Raw genomic sequence first — 17,278 nt, 5'->3', positions numbered from 1 at the left:
GTCACCTATTAGCTATGCGACTAAGAGTCAACGCAAAATTTGCAGATATAACTACCATTAGAGCACAACAAGGACTTGTTACAGAACCCAAAGAAATAAACACGACATTCAAAGAATTCTACTCCAACTTATACAAATCAGAAACGACCTTCGAGCAAAACAAGATGGACACATATCTTAATCAAATTAACCTCCCTAAACTTTCAGAGGATGACGCTAAACAGTTAGAAACACCGATCACACTAGATGAACTTAGGGAGGCCATATCTGAAATGCAAAGTGGAAGGGCCCCTGGAAGAGACGGTATCCCACCAGAAATGTACCTCTCTTGTTGGGACATAATTGGACCCTTATTACTAAATATGATTTTATACTCAGTCAAGGAGGGGAACTTCCATAAGAATGACAATATTGCACTCATAACAGTCCTCCTCAAAAAAGACAAAGACCCCACCGAGTGCGGTAGTTACAGACCTTTAAGCCTCCTCGGAACCGATATCAAACTGTACTCTAAGGTATTAGCCATCAGACTACAAAAGCATATGACGTCTTTAATTCATCCGGACCAAACAGGCTTCATAAGAGGCCGCCTGATCACTGATAACATAAGACGATTACTACACGTACTAGATGCTAACAAGGAAGACAACACACCTAAGGCGATGCTGTCCCTGGATGCAATGAAAGCTTTTGACAGGTTGGAATGGTCGTATCTATGGGCAGTGTTAGAAAGGATGGGTTTAGGAAAAGGATTCATTGATATGATTAAAGTATTATACAAAGACCCATCGGCCATGATTACAACAGGTACAATCACCTCCGAAATCTTTCCAGTATCACGGTCTTCCAGACAGGGTTGCCCCCTTAGTCCCGGACTATTCGATCTATCATTAGAGCCTTTAGCACAATATATAAGACAATCCCAATCCATAGAACCAATCGTAATCAAGGGCACACAACACAAAATTAGTTTATATGCGGACGATGTAATACTGTTCATGCAAAACCCCAACACCGCATTGCCTCATCTTCTCAAGTTGATTGAGGACTTTGGAGATTTATCGGGATTTAGGATAAATTGGCCGAAGTCGGCCTTCCTCCCACTTAACGCCCCTGCAAAAAGAAATATAACCCTCCCAGAAGAGATACCGATGGTAAAACACTTTAGATGTTTGGGAGTTGAAATATTCCCTACCATAAGCCAAACGGTGAAGCACAATTACATAAAAATCCAAAACAAAATCAAATACGACCTTGTCAGGTGGTCAAAACTTAAAAACTCAGTACAAGCACGGATATCAATAATTAAGATGGACGTCCTACCTAGAATCAACTTCTTCAGCTCAATGCTACCGTTACCCCCTCCAAAGGGTTACTGGAAAGAATTACACTCCTCCACATACAAATTTATTTGGAATAACAAACCACCACGTATAAAAAGATCCACCGCACAGAGAAACAAAGCAGACGGTGGTATGGCATTTCCAGATTTCCACCACTATTTTAAGGCATACACTTTAAGACCACTGACAACATGGTTTGATCCCCAAGCATCAGTATCCTGGAGAAATTTAGAAGAAAATATAGTAGCTCCACATAGGCTGAAGGACATAGTGTACACCAAATTATCAATTAAGCAATGCGAACGGAAATTTGGCCCCATAATCACTCATGCAATCCGGATATGGCGTGAAACACAAAAAAAAGACTATCCCACATAAATGGCATAATCATACTCCCTTATTCAATAACAATGCACTCTTGATTGGAAAACAACCTATAAGATTCCCTAGATGGGAAAAGCAAGGCATACACACATTAGGAGACGTTTTCAACAAACAGGGTTTTTGTAGTTTTGATGAGATATGCAAAAAATTTAATCTCACCAAGTCCTCATATTATTTTTTACGCACAGTTATTGGCATGTTTGAAGGCTCACGGTGTTCCATTAAGGATACCAATTGTACACCACAGATACCACAAATTCTTCTATGAAAGAGAGACATCGAGAGGTTTTGTTTCAGATTTTTATCATCAATTACTAACGGCCTCGTATGAAACCCTACATCTAGACTCAGTCTGGAGGAGGGATATACCAGACCTGGAGATAGACTTTGACTGGCAAGAAGCCTGGGCAAATGTACGCCTTGCATCAAGGAACCCGGACCATCAACAAATCAATCTTAACTATATTCACAGGACATACTTAACTCCTATAAGACTGAACAAAATGGGTCTTAAACAAGACTCCAAATGCTCCTTATGTACAAATGGGGACGAAGGGACATTTATGCACATGTACTGGGACTGCCCACCAGTTAAGATATTTTGGAAAGAAGTGACCCAGCAATTGTCAAATCTCTTAACTCTGGATATACCTGTACACCCCTCTGTATTACTGCTGAATGATGTCTTTGAGCATGCAGTACCTCCACAGCTAAAGAGATTGGTTTTATCCGGTATCACAGTGGCTAAAAAGCTGATAGCATCACGATGGTTTCAACCGGAAAAAATTTGCCGTAAGGTCTGGATTCTTACATATCTCGATGTGATTTATCAAGAAATATCAACAGCTAGAATTTTGGGTCTCAATGAATCCAAAATGGCAATGTGGTTAGAAGTGGTGGAGAGAATAAAAGCCAGCATATAATGGTAGTGTCTGGTTAGGAACAAATTATAATGGTTGGATTATCCAATGGGGGGTCCGGGAGAGGGGGGTACGAGCTGGAGCATATGTGTATTTGTATATCCTATTGTGTGTTGTCATGTTTGTTTATGTGTTTGTTTAAAAAATAATAAAAAAAAAAAATACAAAAAAAAAAAATTGAAATATTATTATTTCTTTTTTACTTAATTTTGTTCATTCACATATGTTTAAAGAAACCAACAAACAGTTATAATCTTAGACATACATGTGAAACAAATATGAAAAAAAAGATAAAAGGTTATTTTTTTCATAATTTTCTTTTATTATTTAAGATTGCTTTTTCTCATAGCTACGAGTAATCGATGACTCACGCCCATCCCTAGTGGAGGAGAAACGGGCCAATGAAGAAAGTGCTCCTCACCTTTTTGATGAACTTCTCAACAATCTGGACGACATGCTTGTACAGCTGGAGAGACGAGAGGAGACACAAGCAATGCGAGTGTCAAACAGGGCTAGACATGTATATCAGTAATCCAATAAATACCAACAGCAGTCTTTTACAATAGCAGTGTTTATTTTACTACTAAATGGCACCAATTGGCACCATTGACAATTCCTTAGCAAAATAAAGGCATACCTACGCATGTAGTGTTAGGTGCTAAACCAGTGTCTGATGTTTATAAGTCTGTAGTGTTAACAGTGAGATGTTTATAACCCTGTAGTGTTAACAGTGTGATGTTTATAACCCTGTAGTGTGTTAACAGTGTGATGTTTATAAGCCTGTAGTGTGTTAACAGTGTGATGTTTATAACCCTGTAGTGTGTTAACAGTGTGATGTTTATAAGTCTGTAGTGTGTTAACAGTGTGATGTTTATAACCCTGTAGTGTTAACAGTGTGATGTTTATAACCCCTGTAGTGTGTTAACAGTGTGATGTTTATAACCCTGTAGTGTGTTAACAGTGTGATGTTTATAACCCTGTAATGTTAACAGTGTGATGTTTATAACCCTGTAGTGTGTTAACAGTGTGATATTTATAACCCTGTAGTGTTAACAGTGTGATGTTTATAAGCCTGTAGTGTGTTAACAGTGTGATGTTTATAACCCTGTAGTGTTAACAGTGTGATGTTTATAAGTCTGTAGTGTTAACAGTGTGATGTTTATAACCCTGTAGTGTGTTAACAGTGTGATGTTTATAACCCTGTAGTGTTAACAGTGATGTTTATAACCCTGTAGTGTTAACAGTGTGATGTTTATAACCCTGTAGTGTGTTAACAGTGTGATGTTTATAAGCCTGTAGTGTTAACAGTGTGATGTTTATAAGCCTGTAGTGTTAACAGTGTGATGTTTATAAGCCTGTAGTGTTAACAGTGTGATGTTTATAAGCCTGTAGTGTTAACAGTGTGATGTTTATAAGCCTGTAGTGTTAACAGTGTGATGTTTATAAGCCTGTAGTGTTAACAGTGTGATGTTTATAAGCCTGTAGTGTTAACAGTGTGATGTTTATAAGCCTGTAGTGTTAACAGTGTGATGTTTATAAGCCTGTAGTGTTAACAGTGTGATGTTTATAAGCCTGTAGTGTTAACAGTGTGATGTTTATAAGCCTGTAGTGTTAACAGTGTGATGTTTATAAGCCTGTAGTGTTAACAGTGTGATGTTTATAAGCCTGTAGTGTTAACAGTGTGATGTTTATAAGCCTGTAGTGTTAACAGTGTGATGTTTATAAGCCTGTAGTGATAACAGTGTGATGTTTATAAGCCTGTAGTGTGTTAACAGTGTGATGTTTATAAGCCTGTAGTGTTAACAGTGTGATGTTTATAAGCCTGTAGTGTTAACAGTGTGATGTTTATAAGCCTGTAGTGTTAACAGTGTGATGTTTATAAGCCTGTAGTGTTAACAGTGTGATGTTTATAACCCTGTAGTGTTAACAGTGTGATGTTTATAACCCTGTAGTGTTAACAGTGTGATGTTTATAAGCCTGTAGTGTTAACAGTGTGATGTTTATAAGCCTGTAGTGATAACAGTGTGATGTTTATAAGCCTGTAGTGTGTTAACAGTGTGATGTTTATAACCCTGTAGTGTGTTAACAGTGTGATGTTTATAACCCTGTAGTGTTAACAGTGTGATGTTTATAACCCTGTAGTGTTAACAGTGTGATGTTTATAAGTCTGTAGTGTTAACAGTGTGATGTTTATAAGCATGTAGTGTTAACAGTGTGATGTTTATAAGTCTGTAGTGTTAACAGTGTGATGTTTATAACCCTGTAGTGTTAACAGTGTGATGTTTATAAGCCTGTAGTGTTAACAGTGTGATGTTTATAAGCCTGTAGTGTGTTAACAGTGTGATGTTTATAACCCTGTAGTGTGTTAACAGTGTGATGTTTATAAGCCTGTAGTGTGTTAACAGTGTGATGTTTATAACCCTGTAGTGTGTTAACAGTGTGATGTTTATAACCCTGTAGTGTGTTAACAGTGTGATGTTTATAACCCTGTAGTGTTAACAGTGTGATGTTTATAACCCTGTAGTGTGTTAACAGTGTGATGTATATAACCCTGTAGTGTTAACAGTGTGATGTATATAACCCTGTAGTGTTAACAGTGTGATGTTTATAATCCTGTAGTGTGTTAACAGTGTGATGTTTATAACCCTGTAGTGTGTTAACAGTGTGATGTTTATAAGCCTGTAGTGTGTTAACAGTGTGATGTTTATAAGCCTGTAGTGTGTTAACAGTGTGATGTTTATAACCCTGTAGTGTTAACAGTGTGATGTTTATAACCCTGTAGTGTTAACAGTGTGATGTTTATAAGCCTGTAGTGTTAACAGTGTGATGTTTATAAGCCTGTAGTGTTAACAGTGTGATGTTTATAACCCTGTAGTGTTAACAGTGTGATGTTTATAAGCCTGTAGTGTGTTAACAGTGTGATGTTTATAAGTCTGTAGTGTTAACAGTGTGATGTTTATAAGTCTGTAGTGTGTTAACAGTGTGATGTTTATAAGCCTGTAGTGTGTTAACAGTGTGATGTTTATAAGCCTGTAGTGTGTTAACAGTAGGGTTGGGTATTGTTTGGATTTGATCAATTCCAGGTTCTGGTTCTGTTTATCGAATCCAGTTCTTATCGAATCTCTGTTCAAATTCTAATATTTTTGCTGGGGGAGAAAATGTAATATCAAGAACCGTTCATTTCGGCTATAGTCAGTAAATTGTGAACCATGACATGAAGGTATCTTCTTCTCTTTTAACCACTTAAGCGTCGGACGGCACGCGCGGCACTTTGCCCTCGTCTGCCGGCTCTGGGCTGCGTTTTTGCCAACCAACCAATACATTGTTGGAAGGTTGAATTTGCCGCCGTTCGATCGTCACCTCACTCAACTTATTGCGTGCTTCCAGTCTCGAGTTACGAGACGAAACATCCGACCAGCGTCATTTGATAAGCTATTCGGACAAGTGTTTTACAAAAACACAAATTTTCCGTGGGATTGTTCAACTTTGGACCTGTACTAGATAAGACTAGATACAACTTTTACTTCAGTGTGTTCAAACCTCTGTTACTCTATTTCATTAGCACTCAAGAGTGATTTTTCTTTGTTGTGGCAGAATGTTCAGAATGTTTCCTTTCAAAAGAGACCAGACTCAGTCATAAAGTATAATAAATTGCAAATTACTTTGGGTATGCAATAGTCAGCCGTGTTGTGCAAAACTAGACCCATTTTTGCCCGATGCATATGTGGTTTAACCTCTTAAGCCCTACCAATATTTTCTGAAAATCCGCCTAAAAATACATACCTAAGTAAATGGAAGATTGCTCCACTTCTACAAGGTCCATTTGCATGTTCTTAGTATCTAGGCCGGGACATCTATGGATCTCAGGGAATGTATTCCCAGTGTCAGAAATATTATGTCTGTTACTAGGCTTGAGTCAATTGTAATGAACCAAAAAAGGAGAATATACATTTTCTTTTCTTTTTTCATCTTTGACGGTGAATAACGCCATGCTAAAATTGACCAGACATGAACAATGATATTAGTATATTGTTACACTCGAGTGTCGTGCCATAGCCAGACCCGTCTCCACGGGAGATATTATAGCCCAGGTGTCAGAGCCAACGTCGCCACTGCTAACGTCAACACCGCGGCACGGAGGGTTGAAGCAAACGCTTTGTGATATTGGAGCCGCTTCCTTGCTGTAAGAAACACTCTTGCTGCAGGCATTGCATTTTGCTGTAGTCAATCTATTTTGTGAAGCTCAGCCAAAACGTTCAAAGCATTTGCTGCCATTAGCCACCGACCGCTGGTAACCAGCATAGGTGAACAAGAGTGCCATGGGATCAATTTAATATTTGCTTTACGGGTCATTCTTACCTTCATGGCTTTTATGGCCGACTTGGTGATGGACATCATCTTTGCCCGAGAGATCGGAGGCTTGGCGTCCATCAATGAGAACAACTGCAGGGGAACGAGGGAAGCAAGAAAAGAGCAATATTAAGTCACATTGTGGAGGGAAAGAGAGAGCAGAGTGAGAGAGAGAGGAGAGGAGGGAGAGAGGAGAAAGAGAGATGAGAAGGAGAGAGGAGGAAAGAGAAGAGAGGAGAAGGAGGGAAGAGGGGAAATAGAGGAGGAGGAGAGATAGATGAGGAGAGAGGGGAGGGTAGGAAAGGGGAGAAGGAGAGAGGAGAAGGAGCATAGATATCAGTCTTCTCCATTTGAATGTGAATTGTTTAGCTTGTGTCACGATTCTCCAAAGCCATGATTCCAGTTGACTTTTGATTTTAAGTTCACGGTTTGATTTGAGGTTTAAACTATCTTAAAAAGAAATCCCAGCACCGACGGCTATGCCAGTGTCAAGACTGTCGAGTCTTGATTTGTAAAGATCAACAGATCCTTGGTTTTGATAACTGGCTTTAGGCTTTATGCTTTCAAGACCCAACTTGAGAGCCTTTTGTTGTAACACCCCAACTTCTTAGAGTGATCTTCAAATCAATGCCCCACTATCCTATGGACAATGTAAAAACATGATTACAAATCTCCCTGCTTCAGTTTGTAACCGTTTTAATTTCTTCTTTCTTTTTTCAGCTGTGTTTTTGTCCTATTTATTCAATGTCTAATTATTAGGGGTGGGACTCACCAGTTTCATCATGATACGATACGATATCGATTCTTTGGACAACGATACGATATTTGCCGATATCACAAAGTCTCTCCCGATACAATACGATACGATTAGATTCAGGTGCCTGCGATCGATATGAGATGATATCATATGCCCATTTAACACAATCAGTAACATTTAGATCAACAAAAAAAAGGTAATGAAAATATCATTTGACATTTGTATTTTTGAGCTCTTCCAGACATTTAAAGGAAAATCAATCTATTGTTTTTAATACAAATAGACCTCCTGTTCACTGTAAAGTGCCACGTTTTTATATATTGAGCTTTAAACTTTAAGCTAAATTTTTTGGAACTCAAAACTCACAACCTCCCTCTCCCAAACCGTTCCTACAACAATTTGTTGATGTTGCATGATCATGTATAGGCCTACATTTATTATGTATTATATTGTTTATGTTTAAATAACATTTAAACATCAAACTCCTCTGACCTCATCTGGTCTTTCCAAAGACGCGCGCACACACACACACAGAAAGGGAGAATGCTATGCTGTAACATCTACACACACGGAGCTACTGCTGTTGTTCTTGGGCGGATATGAGACTCGCCACAGGATTTTCAAAATAAGAGTATCGATATGAATCGATCTTATTACATCGCATCGATCCGATTCGATTGTTGATAATTACATCGATGTATCGATCTGGATCGATGTATCGTCCCACCCCTACTAATTATCTAAACTGATTGTTCTTTGTTTTTTTTTTACACGTTTTATACGCCTCGAGAATAAATAAAGGTCTGAAATTAAATGCCCTGACAACTGTCATTTACATTTTTTTTTTTATTCTTCTTTAAGTTAGGATAACAGCTACAACAAATTGTCAGACTGGTTGTGATACCTTTGTGTAAACAAATGAGACCATTAATGAATCAAATGGTAGCCAAATCCTCGTGATAATTAAGAACGACATTTCCCATAAACCCTGTCGCTTCCTGTTTAGCAGTTGTTTCCGGCCAAACAGCATGGAAGACTGTTTATGACGAAGGAGGAGAAAGTAAAGAGCCTCGCTTCCGAATGAGGATTTATTCTTGTTGATAAAGAAAGTTTTGTTTGGAAAGTCTTCCTTTGCGCTGGAGCCGACCCGGTCACACACAATATGAATACAAAATAGAGGATATGGATGATGGACTTACACTTACATTTAGCTGACGCTTTTATCCAAATGACTTACAAATTGTGAACAACAAGACCGCAGGAAGGGTACAGTTCTGGAAGGTAAGGGTCAGTAACATTGTTCATCAAATAGCGTCGACTCGTCACAGTCTCGTTGTTTATATAACTCACGCCTCACAGGGAATGCTAAATGTTGCCACACTGGTAGTCTGGATCAGCGCCACGAGACTGTGGGTATAAGCTGCCATTGGCTGACTATTTCAGTCGGAATTCTCCTCCCCTTCCGCTATCTGTGACATCTGTGGGCACCGTTGCTGCATGATTATGATTGGTTTAAATTAGGGCTGGGAGTTTATCGCGTTAATTTCGATCAATTTAACTACAGAAAGAATTTAACGTAAAAGAAATTACGCATTTTATCACTGTTTGCACTCCAGACACCGCAGAACGTTTTCTCAGTGGACAAGTTCCAGGCATACCGTCGTTTATACAGGTGCACAGCGTGTGTTGGATCAGATCACGTCAGACCGTTGTAGGCTAAAGTTGAGGCTGCGTTGCCCATTGAATGGGAGATTTAGATTAAAAAAAGAAAGAAAAAAAAACAGATGGAAGTGTTGATACAAGAACGGGTGTGTTTGCAAATACTTTGCATATCACCGGAGCATTTCAAGCCTATGGTATCACCTAGGGCTGGGCGATAAAACGATAACGATAACTATCGCGATAAATTATTTCCTCGAAATAAACATGAAACGTGGTCGCAAAGTTTCGATATATCGATTTTCCAAGCTTGGCTCCGTTCAGCCTCGGCTCAGCACACTCACTCACAACAACCAGCGTTACGTGATGACGTGCTTACGCACAACAGCTAACAACCAATCAGTGAAGGAGATGGCCGAGACCCGGAAGGAGGTAGGACTCACTCAACAACAAGGCTTGCTAGGCTAATTAGCTTGCACGCCGTTGTTTTATATATTTACGTGCCGAGTATGTGTGTGTTTTGAATTCTGAGGCCACGTTTATGGTAGTGTGGGATATACAGTGGACGTCGTTTCAATATATTGTGGCGGAAGAGAGTATTTTAGTGTCATATTTATTGTCATGAGATACTCCGCTTGTCGGCTAACGTGCGCAGACTGATGACGACATCAACTCGACTTGAGACATTCGCAGCAGCATAAGAAGTTAATTAAACTTGACGGACATTATATCGACGATAATTATCGATATAGAATTATATGAAAATAATTTTATAATTTTATTGCGATAACGTTTTTGGTCATATCGCCCAGCCCTAGTATCACCTCAATGCTAAGCATGTAGCAGCTACCGTGGATGATGGAGCTAACAGGCTAGCGTTAGCCCTAGTACGAGCAAGCAGTACGAGCAGCGTCCTGCTGTTTGCTTCAGACTCTGATTCAGAGGATGAAGAGGGGGCTAACAGTGCTCTGGTGCGCTACAGAGCAGAGCCAACCATTTTTTCTTAGTCTGGTTTGTTCATACAGAATATTGAAAAAATAAGAGAAATTGAGATCAATTAAGACGTCCCCCCCCCCCCCCAATGGTCAACTGTTCTGGAATGTACTGTTTTACTTTTACCTGTAAAGTGCTTTGAGTTTACAAAAGGTCCTTTAGGCTATATATTAGGGGTGTAACGATGCATCGATTCTAATGTGACGATTCAACTGCATCGATTTGAAAATGTTAGAATCGATATTATCTAAATAAAAAAAGTTTTTTTTTGTTGTTGTGTGTATTGTTTTTATTGACCTATAGTCCATTCATGCTGAGTGAATCAGTTCCCCCAGCCACATTTGTGTATTCAATTTTTTTTGGGGAATTAACTGATAGAAAATGTATCAAAAATTAATCGATTATAATCGTGGTCAAATGAAGAGATTTCATGATGCATTGAATCGTTGACTGAATAATCGTAATCGAAAATCAAGATTTTGCTGCTTAATTAAACGCATGTATAATGTATATTAATTGATTCACTCGTATAGCAAAATACATTTGAATTGAACATTTTAGCTTTTCGCATGAAATATTGATATGTGTTTAAAAAGTTAGAACTATAAAGTCTTGAATTAATTCGATTAAATAATTACACATTTGTATATAAATAAATACAAACAAGCCAGTGTTTTCCCCCCATATACCCGAATGATAATAGGTTCAGGCAGACCACCCTCCGGCACTGGTACAGTGCTAACATAGTGTGGAGAGGGGTCTGGGCACAGCACTATAGTGTGGAGAGAGAGGTCTGGACACAGTGCTAATGAGTGTGGAGAGAAAGGTCTGGGCACAGCGCTAACATAGTGTGGAGAGAGGTCTGGGCACAGCACTAACATAGTGTGGAGAGAGGTCTGGGCACAGCACTAACATAGTGTAGAGAGAGGTCTGGGTACAGTGCTAACATAGTGTGGAGAGAGAGGTCTGGACACAGTGCTAACATAGTGTGGAGAGAGAGGTCTGGACACAGTGCTAATGAGTGTGGAGAGAAAGGTCTGGGCACAGCGCTAACATAGTGTGGAGAGAAAGGTCTGACACAGCGCTAACATAGTGTGGAGAGAGGTCTGGGCACAGCGCTAACATAGTGTAGAGAGAGGTCTGGGTACAGTGCTAACATAGTGTAGAGAGAGGTCTGGACACAGTGCTAACATAGTGTGGAGAGAGGTCTGGACACAGTGCTAACATAGTGTGGAGAGAGAGGTCTGGGCACAGTGCTAACATAGTGTGGAGAGAGAGGTCTGGGCACAGCGCTAACATAGTGTGGAGAGAGAGAGGTCTGGGTACAGCGCTAACATAGTGTGGAGAGAGAGGTCTGGACACAGCGCTAACATAGTGTGGAGAGAGGTCTGGGCACAGCACTAACATAGTGTGGAGAGGGAGAGGTCTGGACACAGCGCTAACATAGTGTGGAGAGAGAGGTCTGGACACAGTGCTAACATAGTGTGGAGAGAGAGAGGTCTGGGTACAGCGCTAACATAGTGTAGAGAGAGGTCTGGACACAGTGCTAACATAGTGTGGAGAGAGAGAGGTCTGGACACAGTGCTAACATAGTGTGGAGAGAGAGGTCTGGGCACAGCACTAACACAGTGTGGAGAGAGAGGTCTGGGCACAGTGCTAACACAGTGTGGAGAGAGAGAGGTCTGGGCACAGCGCTAACATAGTGTAGAGAGAGGTCTGGACACAGTGCTAACATAGTGTGGAGAGAGGTCTGGGTACCCAGGGAGCGAAATTAACTTTTTCACCGGCCAGTGGCGGGTAGATGGGAAGAATCTACCCGCCAAGCATATTTCTTACCAGCCAAATCTTTTTTTCATTTTTTTTTATAAAATATATATATTATATAATCATACTTGTAGTTAGGCCTGCCACGATAACACATTTTGCTGGGCGATTAATTGCCCCCGAAAATATCGCGATAAGCGATATTATTGCGACCGGTTAGAGAATTTTTTTTTTTTGGAGAAATTTATTTCCCAAAACTTTTATTTTGAAGCCCACCGCTCCGTCTTTTCCGGTGTTTAAGACTTTTATTTTGAAGCCCACCGACCGGACCGGAAGTATTGTTGTGATTATCAGGTACTTTTTGGGTACCAGAAAAGTCACGTGAAACACTGCAGACCACTGAATAGAGACGCGTCTCTAGGATTTCATAATCATTATGTTTGCAGCAGGCACAAGTGCAATAAACAAAGGATACAGTCACTGTGTATTCTGCCTCATTTATTGATTAAACAAAACCGACATCAACACAATTTGCCACCGAGCGGAGAGTTTAGTCTCGCAAAAAGATCGCTGACTTGTTAAGGCTTGTTGTTAGGTTAGGTGCTAATGTTGTGCTAGCGTTTTAGCATGGCTATCGTACATAGCGTGATCAATATAACTCGCTATTGATTGTTTGTATGAGTAACGTTAATGCTAGTAGAATAGACACAACGTGAGGTAATCACCATCCATTTTAAACCGGTTATTACCTAATGCTAACGTTAGCAAATAGACGCGACTGGTAACGTTACAGCTTGTTAGCCTAATGCTCGTTAACGTTAGCATAGACAGCCTAGCTAACGTTAACGCTTGTAGAATAGACACAATGAGAGGTAACGTTAGCGTTAGCAGAATAGACACAACGAGGGTCTCGTTAATGTTGTTATTGATTGATTGATTGAAAACTGTGTTTACTCTGTTTGTATGAGTAACGTTAATGCTAGTAGAATAGACACAATGAGGGGTAACGTTAGCCCCACGGAGCTCCTGTGCTGTGCTCTGTAGTAAAGCCAGCGGCCCGCCTCCCAACACGGACAGTGACTGACAAGGGGCACTGGGTCCGCCTCATTAAAACAAACGCGCAAATAGCAATTAATCGCGCCCGTCAAAATCATTGCATTCATTTTAATTATCGCGGCAATTAATCGATTTATTGCTTATCGCGGCAGGCCTACTTGTAGTTGTATTATCTGCGAGACATCGCCACCACACAACAAGTCAAAATGCTCGCTATCTGCAAACAGCTCCACTGTCTGTGTGTATACTCGAGTAGCCTCCAGCAAGGATTTTCCGGCGCTGCAGCTGGAACCTATACTCTACATTCAGCATGCAAGGATTCTCCGGCGCTGCAGCTGGACCCTATTGGTATAACGTTACTGTGCTTTGGTCAAATCACATTCAGCATGCCCTCAGCTAGAATACGCATTGAATCAATGTTATAAGACATTGATATCAGGAGCTATCTGTAGCTACTGCTAGCCCGCTATATAACGTTACTTAAGACAACGCCTCTGAACTATTTAGTTTACTGGGACATATAGAGCTAACGTGAGCTAACGAGCGTGGCTCGCTCTCGCTGCCACTTCTTCTGCGGTGAGTTGTCTTTTTACCGGCCGGCTTACTCCTTTATTATGGTTCCACATACTGTATCAGTGATTAATGTTATTTAGCGTTATTACATTTCGCTAACGTTGGCTACTCGGCGTTAGCTAGGTGGGCGTAACGTTAGCTGAGCTCCCTACAGAGCAGAAGAAGAGCGTGTAGCGGATGTCACGTTGGTAAACAAGCCAACGAGATGACGCGCCGTGAGAGAGGGGGTTGCCAAAAACTGCGACTGTCGTAAAACCAAAACACACCGCAGATTTTTTTATTTTTACATGACTATTTGGTACCCGCCACACGGCAGGCAGACCTCTCACTGGCACTCGCCAAACGTAAAAACGGACCGCCAATGGCGCTTGGCGGGCTCCAATTTCGCCCCCTGGGTACAGCGCTAACATAGTGTGGAGAGAGGTCTGGGCACAGCGCTAACATAGTGTGGAGAGAGAGGTCTGGGCACAGCGCTAACATAGTGTGGAGAGAGAGGTCTGGACACAGTGCTAACATAGTGTGGAGAGAGAGGTCTGGACACAGTGCTAACATAGTGTGGAGAGCGGTCTGGGCACAGCGCTAACATAGTGTGTAGAGAGAGGTCTGGGTACAGTGCTAACATAGTGTGGAGAGAGAGGTCTGGGCACAGCGCTAACAGTGTGGAGAGGTCTGGGCACAGCGCTAACAGTGTGGAGAGAGGTATGGGTGTACAGCGCTAACATAGTGTGGAGAGAGTTATGGGTACAGCGCTAATACCTCACTGACCTCCTCCACCCCTACACTCAGTCACGGTCCCTGCGATCCACGGACACTGGTCAGCTCTCCATCCCCCGAACCAGACTACGGACGTTCGGGGACAGAGCTTTCAGTGTGGCAGCTCCCACCCTCTGGAACTCCCTCTGCGCAGAACTCCGCACCACCCCAACTCTGGACTCATTTAAAAAAAACTGCTCAAAACCCACCTCTTCAACCTGGCCTTCAACCCCTAACTTTCTCACTTTATGTTGTGTCTGTCCACTATGTTTGTTAATTTGTTATCTCCCCCCCCCCCCCCCCTTATGTAAAGCGACCTTGGGTCCTCTGAAAGGCGCTATATAAAACGAAGTTATTATTATTATTAATGTAGTGTGGAGAGAGATATGGCTACGTGAGACTACCACACCAGCGACATAAGGGAAGCAGGAAGATTTTCCAGTTCCATTTCTCATCATTGGACACCGGCTGTAGCCAATGCCATGCCCTCGAAAACGAATGCAGGCTACCAGTGAGTTCGTTAATGAGCAGCTACATTGGGTGTTCTTTGAAGAAAAAAATATCCTCCTTTGGACACATGCAAGTAGGCAGGGGTGGAGAGAAGGGGGAAAAAAACCAGGAGAATCGCAAACCCACTTGTGATTTTGACGGTCGAAAATCATTTAGACCGATTCGACCAAATTGTGACACATCTACGCATAATAAATGATTTAACTGTATGTTGTACCAGCCTTTAGCATAATTGATATAGGCTAGGCTACAGTCGTTAGTTCATTACATACTTATATATAATGCCTTGTTTTTATTTAGATTGTATGTACTGTGTAGAAAACCTAGGACTAGAACACTAGAGGTCTGTATCACAAATCATCCCTCCATGGAACTTTAGGCTATGCTTTTTTTTATGATTCACTGAACTGTACTTAACAACACAATCATTCAGTGTCAGAAATTTATTTGGACAGGACTGTTTAGTTTTGGGGATATGCACGAGGATATATAAGTATAATAGAGTAATTATTAGATACAGAATATCCTTGTAATTGCAGTGAAAAGACAAAAATGCCAAAAAAAATATTATGTGACAGAGAGGTAGCCTATACCAAAGAGAATAATAGTGGCCCAAAATGTGAGCCTTGTGGCACACCATTATTATACATATTATGGCATTATGGGCCCTGGCCAAGGCTTACTATGCAATATCTGTTCATAACAGCAGTTTATGGTTATGTGGTATTATGGGCCCCAGCCATGGTGAAGAATAAGGCCTAACTATGCAATCTGTTCATTTAAAAAGCAATCTTCATAACAAACTAGACTAGAGTGTGGAGTGGCGTTGGGCAGTTTGTGGTCTGTGTGTAAACAAATTACACCATTATTGGCGATCAAGCCTTTGATACATGGATCGATTTATGTACCGTTCTTCTTGTATCATTAGCTTAGCCACACACAAAAAAAAGGATTTGGCTTCTGCACTGCTGGGCTCTGCACGGCGCCCAGCCTTGTGTGCTCTTCTTGATGCATGCCTTGTGTGTTAGTTGGACCACCCTTTAGCTAGTAGTAGTCATGTTAGCTATTAAACTAGTAAACGTTACTAAAGCTTATAAGCTATCGTGGCTAACGTGCAACAACTAGGCTTAATCGCTGTTGTTAACATGAGCTAGCTTGAATGATGAACTCTTGTTTGGTTATTATTATGCTCCAAAAAGGTTAGCTAACTTTAGCTAGATAGTTAAGTTAGTTCACCGTTTACACACAATGCTGCAACTGTGCAACACCGCGGCTAGCTTTGTGTGTTAGCCAACAACAGCCTAATGACTGTGGACAAACATTAAGCTAGTGTTAGCTCGTTGGCTAGCTCGCTCCCTGCCTCCTGCACCGGGCCAGACGAGCCGCCATGCCGCCGCCGGACGCTCCCTCCCTCTCTCTCGGCGAACCGTCCCCACTCCCTCCCGGCGAGGGGGAGAAAGCTGGCTTACCTCCTGGTTAAACGCATTGACGGCGTCCATGATTGTTGCCCGATGATGGTGCGACGACCCCTCTTCCTAGGAAAAACACTCAATTCCCCCGATGTTTATGATTTTTTGCGACAGCAGGGCTGGGAGAACATGTCCGCTCTCCAAAGGGCTAACTGCTAGCTAGCTTGGTAGCTGACTGACGGTCCGGCGGACGCAAAGCAGGATGGGATTGTTGGCGCGTCGTGACGTCTGTTATTTGTCCACTGGGTGGCGCGAGACCAAGCGTTCTACTCCAAATGGATACTCGGCGGGCTCGTGAGCAATAGGGTCCAGCTGCAGCGCCGGAGAATCCTCTCAAGGGCTGATTGAATGAATGAATGAATGAATGAACACTTTATTTAACAGATTGCAGAATGGGTACTTTACAGTACGGCTCAATACACACAATTGTTAAGGGGATGCAGACCTGAGAAAGACTTTTGTCTTGTTTACATCAGGGTCCCCCTGCGGCAGTGGGCAAGTGTTAAAGAAGAAGGCGACAAATACGTTTTAAATCGTTTTTTCGTTTGGTTGATGTGAGCGTGAGGGGATACAATTAATGAATGTTTATTAGAGCCTTGATGTAAGTGGTTGTAGCTACAGTTGACGTACTGTAACTAAGTGGTTGTAGCTACGGCACTTATGTACTGTGTATGTATGTTTGTATTAACACGTATCTTTTGAATGTATTCTGGTATTTTATAACATGTATATTTTTGTATGTTTGAT

General features: G+C 41.3%; 1 protein-coding gene across 1 annotated transcript in view; it reads right to left on the bottom strand.

The window, feature by feature from the left end:
* LOC311248331 (uncharacterized protein) overlaps nucleotides 1–16,667 on the bottom strand; it is a 56,140-nt gene extending 39,473 nt beyond the window's left edge. The window contains exons 1-3 of the mRNA XM_084339232.1: nucleotides 16,532–16,667; nucleotides 7,007–7,090; nucleotides 3,069–3,113 (exon numbers count right to left, since the gene is read on the bottom strand). Coding sequence (XP_084195358.1) covers nucleotides 3,069–3,113; nucleotides 7,007–7,090; nucleotides 16,532–16,561 — 159 coding nt within the window. The 5' untranslated portion in view covers nucleotides 16,562–16,667. The remainder of the gene's footprint in view (nucleotides 1–3,068; nucleotides 3,114–7,006; nucleotides 7,091–16,531) is intronic.
* Nucleotides 16,668–17,278: the final 611 nt, after the last annotated feature.

Source organism: Notolepis coatsorum (genome assembly GCF_963971535.1).
Source record: "Notolepis coatsorum genome assembly, contig: SCAFFOLD_177, whole genome shotgun sequence".
Taxonomy (NCBI): domain Eukaryota; kingdom Metazoa; phylum Chordata; class Actinopteri; order Aulopiformes; family Paralepididae; genus Notolepis; species Notolepis coatsorum.
The sequence above is the reverse complement of the archived record's forward strand: the minus strand, read 5'-3'. Positions and strand labels throughout refer to the sequence as shown.